Source organism: Bombina bombina, chromosome 7 (genome assembly GCF_027579735.1).
Source record: "Bombina bombina isolate aBomBom1 chromosome 7, aBomBom1.pri, whole genome shotgun sequence".
Taxonomy (NCBI): domain Eukaryota; kingdom Metazoa; phylum Chordata; class Amphibia; order Anura; family Bombinatoridae; genus Bombina; species Bombina bombina.
In genome coordinates, this window is record NC_069505.1 from 300,076,183 (window position 1) to 300,094,725 (window position 18,543).

At 43.5% G+C, this 18,543-nt stretch overlaps 1 protein-coding gene across 1 annotated transcript in view; it reads right to left on the minus strand.

The window, feature by feature from the left end:
• The window catches only part of PPP4R2 (protein phosphatase 4 regulatory subunit 2), a 177,649-nt gene that overhangs the window by 78,967 nt on the left and 80,139 nt on the right, over nucleotides 1-18,543 (minus strand). Inside the window, exon 3 of the mRNA XM_053720885.1 lies at nucleotides 3,965-4,058. Within this exon, the coding sequence (XP_053576860.1) occupies nucleotides 3,965-4,058 (94 nt within the window). The remainder of the gene's footprint in view (nucleotides 1-3,964; nucleotides 4,059-18,543) is intronic.

Consider the following 18,543-nt stretch of genomic DNA (forward strand, 5'->3'; position numbering starts at 1 on the left):
GTTGTCCAATCCGGGGATGTGGATTGTTGAGAGCGAGCAGTTGTGGGCCTCCGCACATTCCAGAATCCAAGACACCTCCCTCATTGCAAGGGAGCTCCTTGTACCCCCCTGGTGGTTGATGCATGCCACCGAGGTAATGTTGTCCGTCTGGAACCCAATTAAGGTGAACTTTCCCTGACAGGGCCACACCTTCAGAGCGTTGTAGATCGCACGTAATTCCAGGATATTTCAATCGGAAGGAGAGACTCTAGCCGAGACCATTTCCCCTGTGCCATCCTGGCACCCCAAAAAGCTCACCATCCCACCAGACTCGCGTCCGTGGTCACAATTTCCCAGGACTGTCTAAGGAAGGTTGTTCCCATGGACAACTGGTCCGGACGGATCCACCAAGAGAGAGAAGTCCAAGTCCGCGCATCCATGGATATCAGCTGTGACAGATCGGAATGATCACCGTTCCACTGCCTCAACATGCACAGTTGAAGAGGTCTGAGATGGAATCTGGCGAAGGGACTCACTGAGAACTGAAGGGAAAGACATGCGGAAGCAATCTTCCTGCGTCGCTGATCTGTAAGCAAAATCTTCATGGACACAGAGTTTATTATCGTGCCCAGGAACTCCACGCTGGTGCTGGGAACCAGGGAGCTCTTTCCGGAGTTTATCTTCCAACCGTGAGATTGGAGTAACAGAAGCAGAGCCCTGGAGTTGACTTCTGCCAGATGGAAGGACGGCGCTTGAACCAGGATGTTGTCCAGGTAGGGAGCCACCGCTATACCCCTGGATATGGCCACTGCAAGCAGGGCCCCCAGAACCTTTGTGAAGATTTCCGGGCCGTCGCCAGACCAAAGGGATAGGCCACAAATTGGAAGTGTTGGTCAAGAAACGCAAATCTGAGGACATGTAGGTAGGCATCCTTCAAGTATATTGTGGTCATAAACTGCCCCTCTTGAAGTAGGGGCAAAATGGACCTGATGGTTTCCATTTTGAAGGATGGAACGAACAGAAACTTGTTTAAACACTTTAGGTCCAGAATCGTGCGGAACGTGCCCTCCTTCTTTAAAGCCACAGATTTGAATAGTACCCTAGGCCCCTTTCTGCATAGGGTACTATTCCATCACACATCCGAGAAAGGCCTCTCTTTTCCGGCCTTGAAGACAGGTTTGGGCGGAAGGGACCTGAACCCTATCCTGTAACCCTGGGCGACCACTTCCAGAACCCAAGGGTCCTGAACATCCCGCAACCAGGCATCAGAGAATAGAGATAAACTACCCCCTACTCGGTCCAGACCTGTCGGGGGCCGCTCCTTCATGACGATTTTGTCTAGACGGGCTTCTTGTTCTGCTTGGTCTTGTTCCAAGACTGAGCCGGCTTCCAGGCTCCCTTGGCCTGCTCCGCCTTTGCGGCAGGCTACTAACGTTGGGCCTTGCCCACACGAAAGGGACGAAGATTAGAACCCTTAGGTTTAGCTGTCTTATCCTGGGGAAGGAAGGCGCTCTTACCTCCCGTAACCGTGGATATAATCGAGTCCAGGCCTGGACGGAACATAATCTTACCCTGAAAAGGTAAGGACAGTAACCTCAGGTTAGAAGTCATGTCCGCCGAACAGGATTTTAGCCACAGAGCCCTGCATGCTAAAACTGAAAAACCGGACACCTTAGCGTTCAGGCAGCTAATTTGCATATTGGCATCGCTAATTAAAGAATTAGCTACCTTCAGAGCCTTGATCTTCTCCTGCACCTCTTCGAAAGGTTTGCCTTCAATCATCTCGCACAGAGCATCACACCAGTATGACGTAGCTCCGGCAACCGCAGCGACTGCCACAGCCAGCTGAAAAATAAACCCTGTGTGCTGAAACATTTTTCTTAACATGTTTTCCAACTTTTTATACATGGGCTAAATAAATGACAAACTATCCTCTAAGGGAATAGCTCCTTCCACCATGTGAAAGGATCCCCACAGTTCGAGCTGAGCCTCCAGAACGGGGAAATTAGAAGGGGAAAAGGATGAACCTAAAATCGCACCAATTCATTTATTATAATATTCGCCATCTTAACAGGAACAGGGAAGGTTTGGGACACCACCCTGTCCTTGTACACCTTATCTAGCTTAGGAATAGAAGGTTCTTCCGGAAGCTTCGGCTTCAGAACCTCCAGAGTAGCAAGCACTTGTTTCATCAAAAAGCGCAAATTCACCATCTTAAACCTATAGCCAGGCTCCCCTGCTGTTGGAGGTTTAGATGACACGGACTCCAACCCAGAAGGGACCCCCTCCGAAGCGTCAAAGTGAGCCTCATTGTCGTACCACTCCGCAGGAGCTTCCGACGTAGATGACTCCTGGGCCGAGCTACACTGAAAGTCTCTACGCTTGAGCTTAGCAGAACGCAATAAAGGCATGAATCACCTTAGAAACTGCCGTTTGAAGTTGATCCGCAAAGGGGTAACCAATGGACCCTGGGGCGCTGCATGTGGGATATGGGACGTAACCAGGGAACGCACCTCACGGGTCTGAGAACCCGCAGAGGTGGACGGCTCAGTAGTACAAGACATTCCTTTATTTTTAGAAGTCGTCGTTTTTTCAAGGCATGTGGAACATAGTTACGCAGGCTGGTCAAACGAAACCTCACAACAAAACAGGTATAAGACTAAGTTAAAGAGGGAGTACCCTCCAATGCGTCAGAATCCTCCATAGCTTTTGTTTAAATTAGCAAAAGATAAAGAACAGGCACCTATATCGCCGCCAATGGCCGGGGCACTTACCACCTCCTATGGCCCGGACTACAGAAACCGCTTTGTCTCCTCTGTCACAGATCAGACCGGAAGTGCATAAGCCTCGCAGGACCGCCCCAGCCTAAAGGAGAAACGCCCCAAAAAATGGCAGCGCAAAACCCCCGGAAATGAACCTGACCGTTCCATAAAATTGCCAGAGTCTCGTCCTCCACATAACACAGCAAAGACACAAACAATATCATGTACAAACCCCCCCCCCCCCCACCCGTTCCATAATCCCCTTAACCAGGAATATTGACCCTTGATTCATAAGATAAAAAAAGGCTCCACACTGTGGCCCAGTCTGTGTTATTATATAATAAAAAATTAAATGATCTTACCAGAATTAACACCGTGGAACAGGAACACAGCCCTTCAAGTGTGACAGGTAGTAGCATCGCTCTTGACTGGAGAGAAAAAGCAGTCCGCGAAACTCGTCAATGCCGAGTGCTGTAGGAGTTGTTAATGAGTCGGGATGGTGTTGCAGAGGAGAGCTCTCCCTGCATCACCGGACTCTAACTTTCACCCAGGCCCTCAACTGAGAAACTTGTAAGGGCTACTAAAAACTCCCGTCGTGTAGTGAAGAGTAGTACTCCCCATAAGAGACCTCTGAAACTTCGGCACCTCTCTGCCATCCTCCTGTGATGGAAGGCAAAGAATGACTGGGGGAGGTATTTAAGCCTTTGGAAAAAGACAAACAGGTGTGGAATCCCTGTTAAATAATTATATGTTCCACATTGCCTTGTTTGCTGTGTCCCTTTTACTGCCTACCTTATTCTCCACAGCAGGAGCCCACTACTGTGTAAAAACTAAACCATTGCACATATATATTCAATATTTAAAGGGACATAATACCCATATGCTTAATCACTTAAAAATGATGCAGCATAACTATAAACTGCTAAATAGAAAATTTCAGAAAGGGCAGTTAGCCAAGAGCCCTATGCACTGGCAATATCACCAGAGATCACCCGTAGCATACTTTATTGAAGATACATTTATATGCATTACTGGAGTCAATGCTGGTAGTCTCAGTAAAAAATAAAATTAAAAATAAAAATAAAATTGTGGTAAAACCAAAGAACATTTCAAAAACAAACTTTTTTAATAAAGTAAATGGATTTTCCCCACCAACAGATTAGGCATCCCCTAAGGAACACACAATACAATGCAAACAAATGTTTAACAACCCAGATAATTACCTTTTCTACTCCTCTAAGAAACTTCTCTGTATCAGTGTAATTTCTGCGTGGGTCTGTCAGAAGCTCACAAAGTCGTTGAATTGTAAATGGAGTGCTGAAAGAGCAAGATGGGGTTATCATTAGTGTGGAAAGGTTTTATAGAGAAAACACCACAAGGTTGACATGTATAGTTATACTCGGATCTATACTACACAGAATACTTCTATGTTACACTGCTTGGTTGTAACAAAATGGTTGTCGCCCTCTGTAGGCAAATTAATTCAGGTAAATACTTGTAAGGAAGCCCTGAAGGCTCCTCTTTCTCTTACCCCAGCTGTGATCTGATAGGTGAAGATATTTTATTCCTATTTTTTCCATAAATTGCAAGATGGTGCACAAAGTAGGCATGTGTATTCTGAGGTATTGACGACTTCAAATGCAGATGTTTGGCCGCCTCTCGCTGCATTTGGATCTTTTCTGAGACTGATTTCTGCTTGTGAAAGTGCAACACACCAAGATCTGTGCAAATCCAGATATTAGGGTCTTGCACTGTCACAATGAGAAAAATGGCTCCAAAAAGAGCCAAACGCCACGAGCGGCCGCCTTCGATTTGCGAGGCTTAAAACACAGTAGTGAAGGTGTGATAGTCCTAAAAAGGGACATTAAACTGCTAGGTACACCTACAGTAGCAGAGTTACTACTCATCATGCTATGTTTTTTTCCTCCTGTGCCTGTAACTCTCTTCAAAAGAGGTTTCCATATTTTAACCCTTCACAAGTGCTGGTAAGTGACGTTCCGCATCTTCCCACTGAGCGCCGCCATCTTTGGAACTGAAGTATTCTTGTACCCTGTGACAGAAGCGGTGCACATTCACAGATCAGTGACACTTGTCTTCTTGACAAGCCGGATCATGCACTTCAGTTTCATTTGTACATTACAGAGTGAAAGATGTACATTTTTGCAGAGGCTGCATTTCTCTATCATTCCTGTGTTTTGTTTTATAGTTATGTAACTGTTTAACTGTGTAAAAATAAATAAAGCAAATGCTGTTCTTTCTATCAGTTAATCCAAAGTGCAAGGTACAGCTGTCAAAAAGCCAGTAACGTCATTGATCTGTGAATGTGCACAGCAGCACAATATCATAAAATGCTACAGGATGCAAACATACGTGCGTACCAAGATGGCGGAACCCAGTATGATGATCTGTACCAACTGTCACCTGGGGCTGAAATAAGAGAATGATTTTGAAGACCGCTGCAGGTACAGAAAGATAAATAGTATGGACATTAATAACCCGGCTACAGTAGTTGTACTGAGCAGCTTAAAAGGGACACTAAATTGGGTGCTTTATCTGAATCATGAAAGTTTTTAGTTTTGACTTTAAACAACTTTCCAATGCACTTTTTATTTGCACACTTTGAAGCACCAGTTCCTACTGAGCATGTGCAAGATTATAAGAACATAAAATATGAATTTTGTTATTGGCTGATGGTTGTCACATGATCCCATTAAAATTACAAGCTTTAACGAATTAGAGCATGTAATTTTTCCAACTATTATTGGCCCTTTAAAGGGACATTCAACACTTCCCTTAACATTATTTGCGCTAGAAATATAAGAACCGAAGATCCGCCTGCAGTATATCCCTCCTGCCATGCCGCCTTGCTTCTGTAGTAATCACTTTCGGTAACTTGTGTAATACTGGGTAAATATGGCAGCCGGACTCCCCCCACCATTACGTAGCTGCCTTCCTCAAATCATCATCAAATCAGAATCCAGTCCTCGGACGGACAGAAATTGCACGCGCAGCATACGGCGTAGCATACAACTTACGCGCGTATATTTCTGCCTTCGTCCGTATTATTTTTACCCATAGACTGACATACAAAACACGCGCAGTTTGGTATCCAATATACAGCGTAAGGACTTACGCTCGCAGTATTCAGAAAATCTACTCCATTCTCATCTCGACACAAATTGCAGGCACAGGAACCCTTGCACTGACTAAAAAAACAGAATTTATGCTTACCTGATAAATTGCTTTCTCTTGCGGTGTATCCAGTCCACGGATTCATCCTTTACTTGTGGGATATTCTCATTCCCTACAGGAAGTGGCAAAGAGAGCACACAGCAGAGCTGTCCATATAGCTCCCCCTCTAGCTCCACCCCCCAGTCATTCGACCAAAGGTTAGGAAGAAAAAGGAGAAACCATAGGGTGCAGTGGTGACTGTAGTTTAAACAAAAAATGTTTACCTGACTTAATTGCCAGGGCGGGCCGTGGACTGGATACACCGCAAGAGAAAGCAATTTATCAGGTAATTTCATAAATTCTGTTTTCTCTTGCAAGGTGTATCCAGTCCACGGATTCATCCTTTACTTGTGGGATACCAATACCAAAGCTTTAGGACACTGATGAAGGGAGGGAACAAGACAGGTACCTTAAACGGAAGGCACCACTGCTTGCAAAACCTCTCTCCCAAAAATAGCCTCCGAAGAAGCAAAAGTATCAAATTTGTAGAATTTAGAAAAGGTATGCAGTAAAGACCAAGTCGCTGCCTTACAAATCTGTTCAACAGAAGCCTAGTTTTTGAAAGCCCATGTGGAAGTCACTGCTCTGGTAGAATGAGCAGTAATTCTTTCAGGAGGCTGCTGGCCAGCAGTCTCATAGGCCAAACGGATGACGCTTTTCAGCCAAAAGGAAAGAGGTAGCAGTCGCTTTCTGACCTCTCCTCTTACCAGAATAGATAACAAACAAGGAAGATGTTTGTCTGAAATCCTTAGTTGCTTGCAAATAGAACTTTAGAGCACGAACTACATCAACATTGTGCAACAGACGTTCCTTCTTCGGAGGATGGGGACACAGAGAAGGAACAACAATTTACTAGTTAATATTCTTGTTAGAAACCACTTTAGGAAGAAAACCAGGTTAGTACGCAAAACTACCTTATCTGCATGGAACACCAGGTAAGGTGAATCACACTGTAAGGCAGATAATTCTGAGACTCTTCGAGCAGAAGAGATAGCTTCCAAAAACAAAAACTTTCCAAGATAATAACTTAATATCTATGGAATGTAAAGGTTCAAAAAGAACCCCTTGAAGAACTGAAAGGACTAGATTTAGACTCCATGGCGGAGCCACAGGTTTATAGACAGGCTTGATTCTGACTAAAGCCTGTGCAAACGCTTGAACGTCTGGTATCTCTGCCAGACGCTTGTGTAAAAGGATAGACAGAGCAGATATCTTTCCCTTTAAAGAACTAGCCGACAATTCTTTCTCCAATCCGTCTTGGAGAAAGGACAATATCCTGGGAATCCTAATCTTACTCCATGAGTAACCCTTGGATTCACACCAACAAAGATATTTCCGCCATATATTATGGTAGATTTTCCTGGTGACAGGCTTTCTAGCCTGAATCAGAGTATCTATAACTGGCTCAGAGAAACCACGCTTTGATAGAATTAAGCGTTCAATCTCCAAGCAGTCAGATGTAGAGAAACTAGTTTTGGATGCTTGAACGGTCCCTGTATTAGAAGGTCCTGCCTCATTGGAAGAGTCCATGGCGGGACAGATGACATGTCCACTAGGTCTGCATACCAAGTCCTGCGTGGCCACGCAGGCGCTATCAATATCACTGAAGTCTTCTCCTGCTTGATTCTGGCGATCAGACGAGGGAGAAGAGGAAATGGTGGGAAAACATAAGCCAGATTGAAGGACCAAGGCTCTGCTAGAGCATCTATCAATGCCGCCTTGGGGTCCTGGGACCTGGATCCGTAGAGAGGAAGCTTGGTGTTCTGACGGGACGCCATCTAATCCAACTCTGGAATACCCCATAGCTGAGTCAGCTGGGCAAATACCTCTGGGTGGAGTTCCCACTCCCCCGGGTGAAAAGTCTGACGGCTCAGAAAATCCGCCTCCCAGTTGTCTACTCCTGGGATGTGAATTGCTGAGAGATGGCAGGAGTGGTCCTCCGCCCACCTGATTATTTTGGTTACTTCCTTCATCGCTAGGGAACTCTTTGTTCCCCCCTGATGATTGATGTAAGCTACAGTCGTGATGTTGTCCGACTGAAATCTGATGAATTTGGCCGCAGCTAGTTGAGGCCATGCCTGAAGCGCGTTGAATATCGCCCTCAGATCCAGAATGTTTATCGGGAGAAGAGATTCTTCCAGAGACCATAAGCCTTGAGCTTTCAGGGAGTCCCAGACTGCACCCCAGCCTAACAGACTGGCGTCGGTCGTTACAATGATCCACTATGGTCTGCGGAAAACATATTCCCTGAGACAGGTGATCCTGAGACAACCACCAGAGAAGAGAATCTCTGGTCCCCTGGTCCAACTGTATTTGCGGAGACAAATCTGCATAATCCCCATTCCACTGACTGAGCATGCATAGTTGCAGTGGTCTGAGATGTATCCGAGCGAAAGGGACTATGTCCATTGCCGCTACCATTAATCCGATTGCCTCCATGCACTGAGCTACAGATGGCCAAGGAATGGAATGAAGAACTCGGCAAGTAGTTAAAAGTTTCAACTTTCTGACCTCCGTCAGAAATATTTTCATTTCTACCGAATCTATTAGTGTTCCTAGGAAGGGAACCCTTGTGAGTGGGGACAGAGAACTCTTTTTGATGTTCACCTTCCACCCTTGAGACCTTAGAAAGGCCAATACAATCTCTGTGTGCGGCTTGGCTCTGTGAAAGGACGGCACCTGAATTAAGATGTCGTCCAAATAAGGCGCCACTGCTATGCCCCGCAGTCTTAGAACTGCCAGAAGGGACCCTAGCACCTTTGTGAAAATTCTGGGAGCAGTAGCTAAACGGAATGGAAGAGCCACAAACTGGTAATGCTTGTCTAGAAAAGCGAACCTGAGGAACTGATGATGATCCTTGTGGATAGGGATATGCAGGTACGCATCCTTTAGATCCACAGTAGACATATTGACCTTCCAGGATCATAGGTAAGATTGTCCGAATGGTCTCAATCTTGAATGATGGGACTCTGAGAAATCGGTTTAGAATTTTTAGATCCAGGATTGGTCTGAAAGTTCCTTCTTTTTTGGGAACCACAAACAGGTTTGAGTAAAAACCCAGTCCTTGTTCTGCAATTGGAACTGGGTATATCACTCCCATCGTATGTAGATCTTCTACACAGTGTAAGAACACCTCTTTCTTTGTCTGGTCTGTAGACAGACGAGAAATGTGGAACCTTCCCCTTGGAGTGGAGTCCTTGAATTCTAGAAGATATCCCTGGGTAACAATCTCTAAAGCCCAGGGATCGTGAACATCTCTTGCCCAGGCCTGAGCGAAGAGAGAAAGGCTACCCCTTCACTCTGTCTTGGTAGCAGCTGCAGGCTTTTTGGCCTGTTTACCCTTGTTCCAGCCCTGGTAAGGCTTCCAGGTTGCCTTGGGCTGTGAAGCGTTACCCTCTTGCTTAGCAGCTGTAGATGCTGAAGCGGGACCGCTCCTGAAATTACGAAAGGAACAAAAAACATAATTTATGCTTACCTGATAAATTCCTTTCTCCTGTAGTGTGATCAGTCCACGGGTCATCATTACTTCTGGGATATTAACTCCTCCCCAACAGGAAGTGCAAGAGGATCACCCAGCAGAGTTGCTATATAGCTCCTCCCCTCTACGTCACACCCAGTCATTCGACCAAGAACCAACGAGAAAGGAGAAGCTAAAGGGTGCAAGTGGTGACTGGAGTATAATTTAAAAATTTTGACCTGCCATAAAAAACAGGGCGGGCCGTGGACTGATCACACTACAGGAGAAAGGAATTTATCAGGTAAGCATAAATTATGTTTTCTCCTGTTAAGTGTGATCAGTCCACGGGTCATCATTACTTCTGGGATACCAATACCAAAGCAAAAGTACACGGATGACGGGAGGGACAGGCAGGCTCTTTATACAGAAGGAACCACTGCCTGAAGAACCTTTCTCCCAAAAATAGCCTCCGAAGAAGCAAAAGTGTCAAATTTGTAAAATTTGGAAAAAGTATGAAGCGAAGACCAAGTTGCAGCCTTGCAAATCTGTTCAACAGAGGCCTCATTCTTAAAGGCCCAAGTGGAAGCCACAGCTCTAGTGGAATGAGCTGTAATTCTTTCGGGAGGCTGCTGTCCAGCAGTCTCATAAGCTAAACGTATTATGCTACGAAGCCAAAAAGAGAGAGAGGTAGCAGAGCTTTTTGACCTCTCCTCTGACCAGAGTAAACGACAAACAGGGAAGACGTTTGTCGAAAATCTTTAGTTGCCTGTAAATAAAATTTTAGGGCACGAACTACATCCAGATTGTGCAGAAGTCGTTCCTTCTTTGAAGAAGAATTTGGACACAAGGATGGAACAACAATCTCTTGATTGATATTCCTGTTAGTGACTACCTTAGGTAAGAACCCAGGTTTAGTACGCAGAACTACCTTATCCGAGTGAAAAATCAAATAAGGAGAATCACAATGTAAGGCTGATAACTCAGAGACTCTTCGAGCCGAGGAAATAGCCATTAAAAATAGAACTTTCCAAGATAACAACTTTATATCAATGGAATGAAGGGGTTCAAACGGAACGCCCTGTAAAACGTTAAGAACAAGGTTTAAACTCCATGGCGGAGCAACAGTTTTAAACACGGGCTTAATCCTGGCCAGAGCCTGACAAAAAGCCTGAACGTCTGGAACTTCTGACAGACGTTTGTGCAACAGAATGGACAGAGCTGAGATCTGTCCCTTTAAGGAACTAGCGGATAAAAACTTTTCTAAACCTTCTTGTAGAAAAGACAATATCCTAGGAATCCTAACCTTACTCCAAGAGTAACCTTTGGATTCGCACCAATATAGGTATTTACGCCATATTTTATGGTAAATCTTTCTGGTAACAGGCTTCCTAGCCTGTATTAAGGTATCAATTACTGACTCAGAAAATCCACGTTTTGATAAAATCAAGCGTTCAATTTCCAGGCAGTCAGCTTCAGAGAAATTAGATTTTGATGTTTGAAGGGACCTTGAATCAGAAGGTCCTGTCTCAGAGGCAGAGACCAAGGTGGACAGGATGACATGTCCACTAGATCTGCATACCAGGTCCTGCGTGGCCACGCAGGCGCTATTAGAATCACCGATGCTCTCTCCTGTTTGATCCTGGCAATCAATCGAGGAAGCATCGGGAAGGGTGGAAACACATAAGCTCTCCCGAAGGTCCAAGGTGCTGTCAAAGCATCTACCAGGGCCGCTCCCGGATCCCTGGATCTGGACCCGTAACGAGGAAGCTTGGCGTTCTGTCGAGACGCCATGAGATCTATTTCTGGTTTGCCCCAACGACGAAGTATTTGGGCAAAGACCTCCGGATGAAGTTCCCACTCCCCCGGATGAAAAGTCTGACGACTTAAGAAATCCGCCTCCCAGTTCTCCACTCCAGGAATGTGGATTGCTGATAGGTGGCAAGAGTGAGACTCTGCCCAGCGAATTATCTTTGATACTTCCATCATTGCTAGGGAGCTTCTTGTCCCTCCTTGATGGTTGATGTAAGCTACAGTCGTGATGTTGTCCGACTGAAATCTGATGAACCCCTGAGTTGTTAACTGGGGCCAAGCCAGAAGGGCATTGAGAACTGCTCTCAATTCCAGAATGTTTATTGGCAGGAGACTCTCCTCCTGAGTCCATGATCCCTGAGCCTTCAGGGAATTCCAGACAGCGCCCCAACCTAGCAGGCTGGCGTCTGTTGTTACAATCGTCCATTCTGGTCTGCTGAATGGCATCCCCCTGGACAGATGTGGCCGAGAAAGCCACCACAGAAGAGAATTTCTGGTCTCTTGATCCAGATTCAGAGTAGGGGACAAATCTGAGTAATCCCCATTCCACTGACTTAGCATGCACAATTGCAGCGGTCTGAGGTGTAAGCGTGCAAAGGGTACTATGTCCATTGCCGCTACCATTAAGCCGATCACCTCCATGCATTGAGCCACTGACGGGTGTTGAATGGAATGAAGGACACGGCAAGCGTTTTGAAGTTTTGTTAACCTGTCTTCTGTCAGGTAGATCTTCATTTCTACAGAATCTATAAGAGTCCCCAAGAAGGGAACTCTTGTGAGTGGAAAGAGAGAACTCTTCTTTTCGTTTACCTTCCACCCATGCGATCTTAGAAATGCCAGTACTAACTCTGTATGAGACTTGGCAGTTTGAAAGCTTGAAGCTTGTATCAGAATGTCGTCTAGGTATGGAGCTACCGAAATTCCTCGCGGTCTTAGCACCGCCAGAAGAGCCCCCAGAACCTTTGTGAAGATTCTTGGAGCCGTAGCCAACCCGAATGGAAGAGCTACAAACTGGTAATACCTGTCTAGGAAGGCAAACCTTAGATACTGGTAATGATCTCTGTGAATCGGAATGTGAAGGTAAGCATCCTTTAAATCCACTGTGGTCATGTACTGACCCTTTTGGATCATGGGTAGAATTGTCCGAATAGTTTCCATTTTGAACGATGGAACTCTTAGGAATTTGTTTAGGATCTTTAAATCCAAGATTGGTCTGAAGGTTCCTTCTTTCTTGGGAACCACAAACAGATTTGAGTAAAATCCCTGTCCGTGTTCCGACCGCGGAACCGGATGGATCACTCCCATTAGTAACAGATCTTGTACGCAGCGTAGAAACGCCTCCTTCTTTATTTGGTTTGTTGACAACCTTGACAGATGGAATCTCCCTTTTGGGGGAGAGGTTTTGAAATCCAGAAGAAATCCCTGAGATATGATCTCTAGTGCCCAGGGATCCTGGACATCTCTTGCCCAAGCCTGGGCGAAGAGAGAAAGTCTGCCCCCCACTAGATCCGTTCCCGGATCGGGGGCCCTCAATTCATGCCGTCTTAGGGGCAGCAGCAGGTTTTCTGGCCTGCTTGCCCTTGTTCCAGGACTGGTTAGGTCTCCAGCCTTGTCTGTAACGAGCAACAGCTCCTTCCTGTTTTGGAGCAGAGGAAGTTGATGTTGCTCCTGCATTGAAATTACGAAAGGAACGAAAATTAGACTGTCTAGCCCTAGGCTTGGCTCTGTCTTGAGGCAGGGCATGGCCTTTACCTCCTGTAATGTCAGCGATAATTTCTTTCAAACCGGGCCCGAATAAGGTCTGCCCTTTGAAAACATAATTTATGTAAGAACTTACCTGATAAATTCATTTCTTTCATATTAGCAAGAGTCCATGAGCTAGTGACGTATGGGATATACATTCCTACCAGGAGGGGCAAAGTTTCCCAAACCTTAAAATGCCTATAAATACACCCCTCACCACACCCACAATTCAGTTTAACGAATAGCCAAGAAGTGGGGTGATAAGAAAAAAGTGCGAAAGCATATAAAATAAGGAATTGGAATAATTGTGCTTTATACAAAAAAATCATAACCACCACAAAAAAGGGCGGGCCTCATGGACTCTTGCTAATATGAAAGAAATGAATTTATCAGGTAAGTTCTTACATAAATTATGTTTTCTTTCATGTAATTAGCAAGAGTCCATGAGCTAGTGACGTATGGGATAATGACTACCCAAGATGTGGATCTTTCCACACAAGAGTCACTAGAGAGGGAGGGATAAAATAAAGACAGCCAATTCCTGCTGAAAATAATCCACACCCAAAATAAAGTTTAATGAAAAACATAAGCAGAAGATTCAAACTGAAACCGCTGCCTGAAGTACTTTTCTACCAAAAACTGCTTCAGAAGAAGAAAATACATCAAAATGGTAGAATTTGGTAAAAGTATGCAAAGAGGACCAAGTTGCCGCTTTGCAAGTCTAATCAACCGAAGCTTCATTCCTAAACGCCCAGGAAGTAGAAACTGACCTAGTAGAATGAGCTGTAATCCTATGAGGCGGAGTCTTACCCGACTCAACATAGGCAAGAAGAATTAAAGATTTCAACCAAGATGCCAAAGAAATGGCAGAAGTTTTCTGGCCTTTCTAAAACCGGAAAAGATAACAAATAAACTAGAAGTCTTTCGGAAAGACTTAGTAGCTTCAACATAATATTTCAAAGCTCTAATAACATCCAAAGAATGCAACGATTTCTCCTTAGAATTCTTAGGATTAGGACATAATGAAGGAACCACAATGTCTCTACTAATGTTGTTGGAATTCACAACTTAGGTAAAAATTCAAAAGAAGTTCGCAACACCGCCTTATCCTGATGAAAAATCAGAAAAGGAGACTCACAAGAAAGAGCAGATAATTCAGAAACTCTTCTGGCAGAAGAGATGGCCAAAAGGAACAAAACTTTCCAAGAAAGTAATTTAATATCCAATGAATGCATAGGTTCAAATGGAGGAGCTTGAAGAGCCCCCAGAACCAAATTCAAACTCCAAGGAGGAGAAATTGACTTAATGACAGGCTTTATACGAACCAAAGCTTGTACAAAACAATGAATATCAGGAAGAATAGCAATCTTTCTGTGAAAAAGAACAGAAAGAGCAGAGATTTGACCTTTCAAGGAACTTGCGGACAAACCCTTATCTAAACCATCCTGAAGAAACTGTAATATTCTCGGTATTCTAAAAGAATGCCAAGAAAAATGATGAGAAAGACACCAAGAAATACAAGTCTTCCAGACTCTATAATATATCTCTCTGGATACAGATTTACGAGCCTGTAACAAAGTATTAATCACAGAGTCAGAGAAACCTCTTTGACCAAGAATCAAACGTTCAATCTCCATACCTTTAAATTTAAGGATTTCAGATCCTGATGGAAAAAAGGACCTTGAGACAAAAGGTCTGGTCTTAACGGAAGAGTCCACGGTTGGCAAGAGGCCATCCGGACAAGATCCGCATACCAAAACCTGTGAGGCCATGCCGGAGCTACCAGCAGAACAAACTAGCATTCCTTCAGAATCTTGGAGATTACTCTTGGAAGAAGAACTAGAGGCGGAAAGATATAGGCAGGATGATACTTCCAAGGAAGAGATAATACATCCACTGCCTCCGCCTGAGGATCCCGGGATCTGGACAGATACCTGGGAAGTTTCTTGTTTAGATGAGAAGCCATCAGATCTATTTCTGGAAGTTCCCACATTTGAACAATCTGAAGAAATACCTCTGGGTGAAGAGACCATTCGCCCGGATGCAACGTTTGGCGACTGAGATAATCCGCTTTCCAATTGTCCATACCTGGGATATGAACCGCAGAGATTAGACAGGAGCTGGATTCCGCCCAAACTAAAATTCGAGATACTTCTTTCATAGCCAGAGGACTGTGAGTCCCTCCTTGATGATTGATGTATGCCACAGTTGTGACATTGTCTATCTGAAAACAAATGAACAACTCTCTCTTCAGAAGAGGCCAAGACTGAAGAGCTCTGAAAATTGCACGGAGTTCCAAAATATTGATCGGAAATCTCACCTCCTGAGATTCCCAAACCCCTTGTGCCGTCAGATACCCCCACACAGCTCCCCAACCTGTAAGACTTGCATCTGTTGAGATTATAGTCCAGGTCGGAAGAACAAAGAAGCCCCCTGAACTAAACGATGGTGATCTGTCCACCATGTCAGAGAGTGTCGTAAAATCGGTTTAAAGATATTAATTGAGATATCTTTGAGTAATCCCTGCACCATTGGTTCAGCATACAGAGCTGAAGAGGTCGCATGTGAAAACGAGCAAAGGAGATCGCATCTGATGCGGCAGTCCTAAGACCCAATATTTCCATGCATAAGGCTACCAAAGGGAATGATTGTGACTGAAGTTTTTGACAAGCTGATATCAATGTTAAACTTCTCCTGTCTGACAAGGACAGAGTCATAGACACTGAATTTATCTAGAAACCTAAAAAGGTTACCCTTGTCTGAGGAATCAATGAACTGATTGGTAAATTGATCCTCCAACCATGAACTTGAAGAAACAACACAAGTCGATTCGTATGAGATTCTTCGAAAATGAGAAGACTGAGCAAGTACCAAGATATCGTCCAAAAAAGGAAATACCAAAACCCTATTCTCTGATTACAGAAAGAAGGGCACCGAGAACCTTTGAAAAAAATTCTTGGAACTGAGGCTAGGCCAAACGGTAGAGCCACAAAACTGGTAATGCTTGTCTAAAAAGAGAATCTCAGACACTAAAAGTGAACTGGAAGAATCGGAATATGCAGATACACATCCTGTAAATCTATTGTAGACATATAATACCCTTGCTAAACAAAAGGCAGGATAGTCCTACAGTAACCATCTTGAATGTTGGTATCCTAACATAACGATTCAATAATGATAGATCCGGAACTGGTCTGAAGGAATTGACCTTCTTTGGTACAATGAAGAGATAAAATAAAACCCCAGCCCCTGTTCCAGAACTGGAACTGGCATAAATATTCCAGCCAACTCTAGATCTGAAACACATTTCAGAAATGCTGAGCCTTTGCTGTGTTAACTGGGACACGGGAAAGAAAAGAATCTCTTAGCAGGAGGCCTTAACTTGAAGCCAATTCTGTACCTTTCTGAAACAATGTTTCTGAAACCAGAGATTAAGAACGGAATTGATCCAAATTTCTTTGAAGAAAACGTAATCTGCCCCATACCAGCTGAGCTGGAATAAGGGCCGCACCTTCATAGGTACTTAGGAGCTGGCTATAGGTGTCTATAAGGCTTGGATATATTCCAAACTGGAAATAGTTTCCAAACTGATACCGCTCCTGAGGATGAAGGATCAGGCTTTTGTTCCTTGTTGTGAGGAAAGGAACGAAAATGATTATTTACCCTGGAAAGAAAGGGAAAGCAAAGTTGACTTAGAAGACATGTGAGCATTCCAAGTTTAATCCATAAAGCTTTTCTAGCTAAAATAGCTAGAGACATATACCTGACATCAACTCTAATGATATCAAAAGATGGTATCACCAATAAAATTATTAGCATGTTATAGAATAATAATAATGCTATAAAATTATGATCTGTTACTTGTTGCGCTAAAGCTTCTAACCAAAAAGTTGAAGCTGCAGCAACATCCACTAAAAATATAGCAGGTCTAAGAAGATTACCTGAACATAAGGAAGCTTTTCTTAGAAAGGATTCAATTTTCCTATCTAAAGGATCCTTAAATTAAGTACTATCTGCCGTAGGAATAGTAGTACATTAGCAGGAGTAGAGACAGCCCCATAACCTTAGGGATTTTTGTCCCAAAAAAACTCTAATCTGTCAGATGGCACAGGATATAATTTGCTTAAACGTCTAGAAGGAGTAAATAAATTACCCAAATTATTCCATTCCCTGGAAATTACTTCAGAAATAGCATCAGGGAGATAAAACACTTCTGGAATAACTACAGGAGATTTAAAAACCTTATTTAAACGTTTACATTTAGTATCAAGAGGACCAGAATCCTCTATTTCTAATGCAAATAACACTTCTTTAAGTAAAGAACGAATAAATTCCATCTTGAACAAATACAAAGATTTATCAGCATCAACCTCTGAGACAGAAACCTCTGAACCAGAAGAACCATTATCAGTATCAGAATGATGATGTTCATTTAAAAATTCATCTGAAAAAAGAGAAGTTTTAAAAGACTTTTATGTATACTAGAAGGAGAAATAACAGACATAGCCTTCTTAATGGATTTAAAAAATAAATTCTCTTATGTTATCAGGAACACTCTGAAAATTAGATGTTGACGGAACAGCAACAGGTAATGTAACAGTACTAAAGGAAATTTTATCTGCATTAATAAGTTTGACATGACATGCAATACAAACAACAGCTGGAGAAACAGATACCAAAAGTTTATAGCAGATACACTTAGCTTGGTAGCTCCAGCACTGTGCAGTGATTTTCCTGAAGTATCTTCTGACTCAGTTGCAACGTGGAACATCTTGCAATATGTAAAAGAAAAAAAACAACATATAAAGCAAAATTGATCAAATTCCTTAAATGACAGTTTCAGGAATGGGAAAAAAATGCCAGAGAACAAGCTTCTAGCAACCAGTTGCAATAAATAATGAGACTTAAATAATGTGGAGACAAAAATGACGCCCATATTTTTTAGCGCCAAAAAAGACGCCCACATTATTTGGCGCCTAAATGCTTTTGGCGCCAAAAATGACGCCACATCCGGAACACCGACATTTTTGGACGCAAAAAAACGTTTAAAAAATGACGCAACTTCCGGCGACACGTATGACGCCGGAAACAGAAAAAAAATTTTGCGCCAAAAAAGTCCGCGCCAAGAATGAAGCAATAAAATGAAGCATTTTCTGCCCCCGCGAGCCTAACAGCCCACAGGGAAAAAGTCAAATTTTTTAAGGTAAGAAAAAATGATTGAAACAAATGCATTTATCCCAAATATGAAACTGACTGTCTGAAAAATAAGGAAAGTTGAACATTCTGAGTCAAGGCAAATAAATGTTTGAATACATATATTTAGAACTTTATAAGAAAGTGCCCAACCATAGCTTAGAGTGTCACAGAAAATAAGATTTACTTACCCCAGGACACTCATCTACATGTTTGTAGAAAGCCAAACCAGTACTGAAACGAGAATCAGCAGAGGTAATGGTATATATAAGAGTATATCGTCTATCTGAAAAGGGAGGTAAGAGATGAATCTCTACGACCGATAACAGAGAACCTATGAAATAGACCCCGTAGAAGGAGATCACTGCA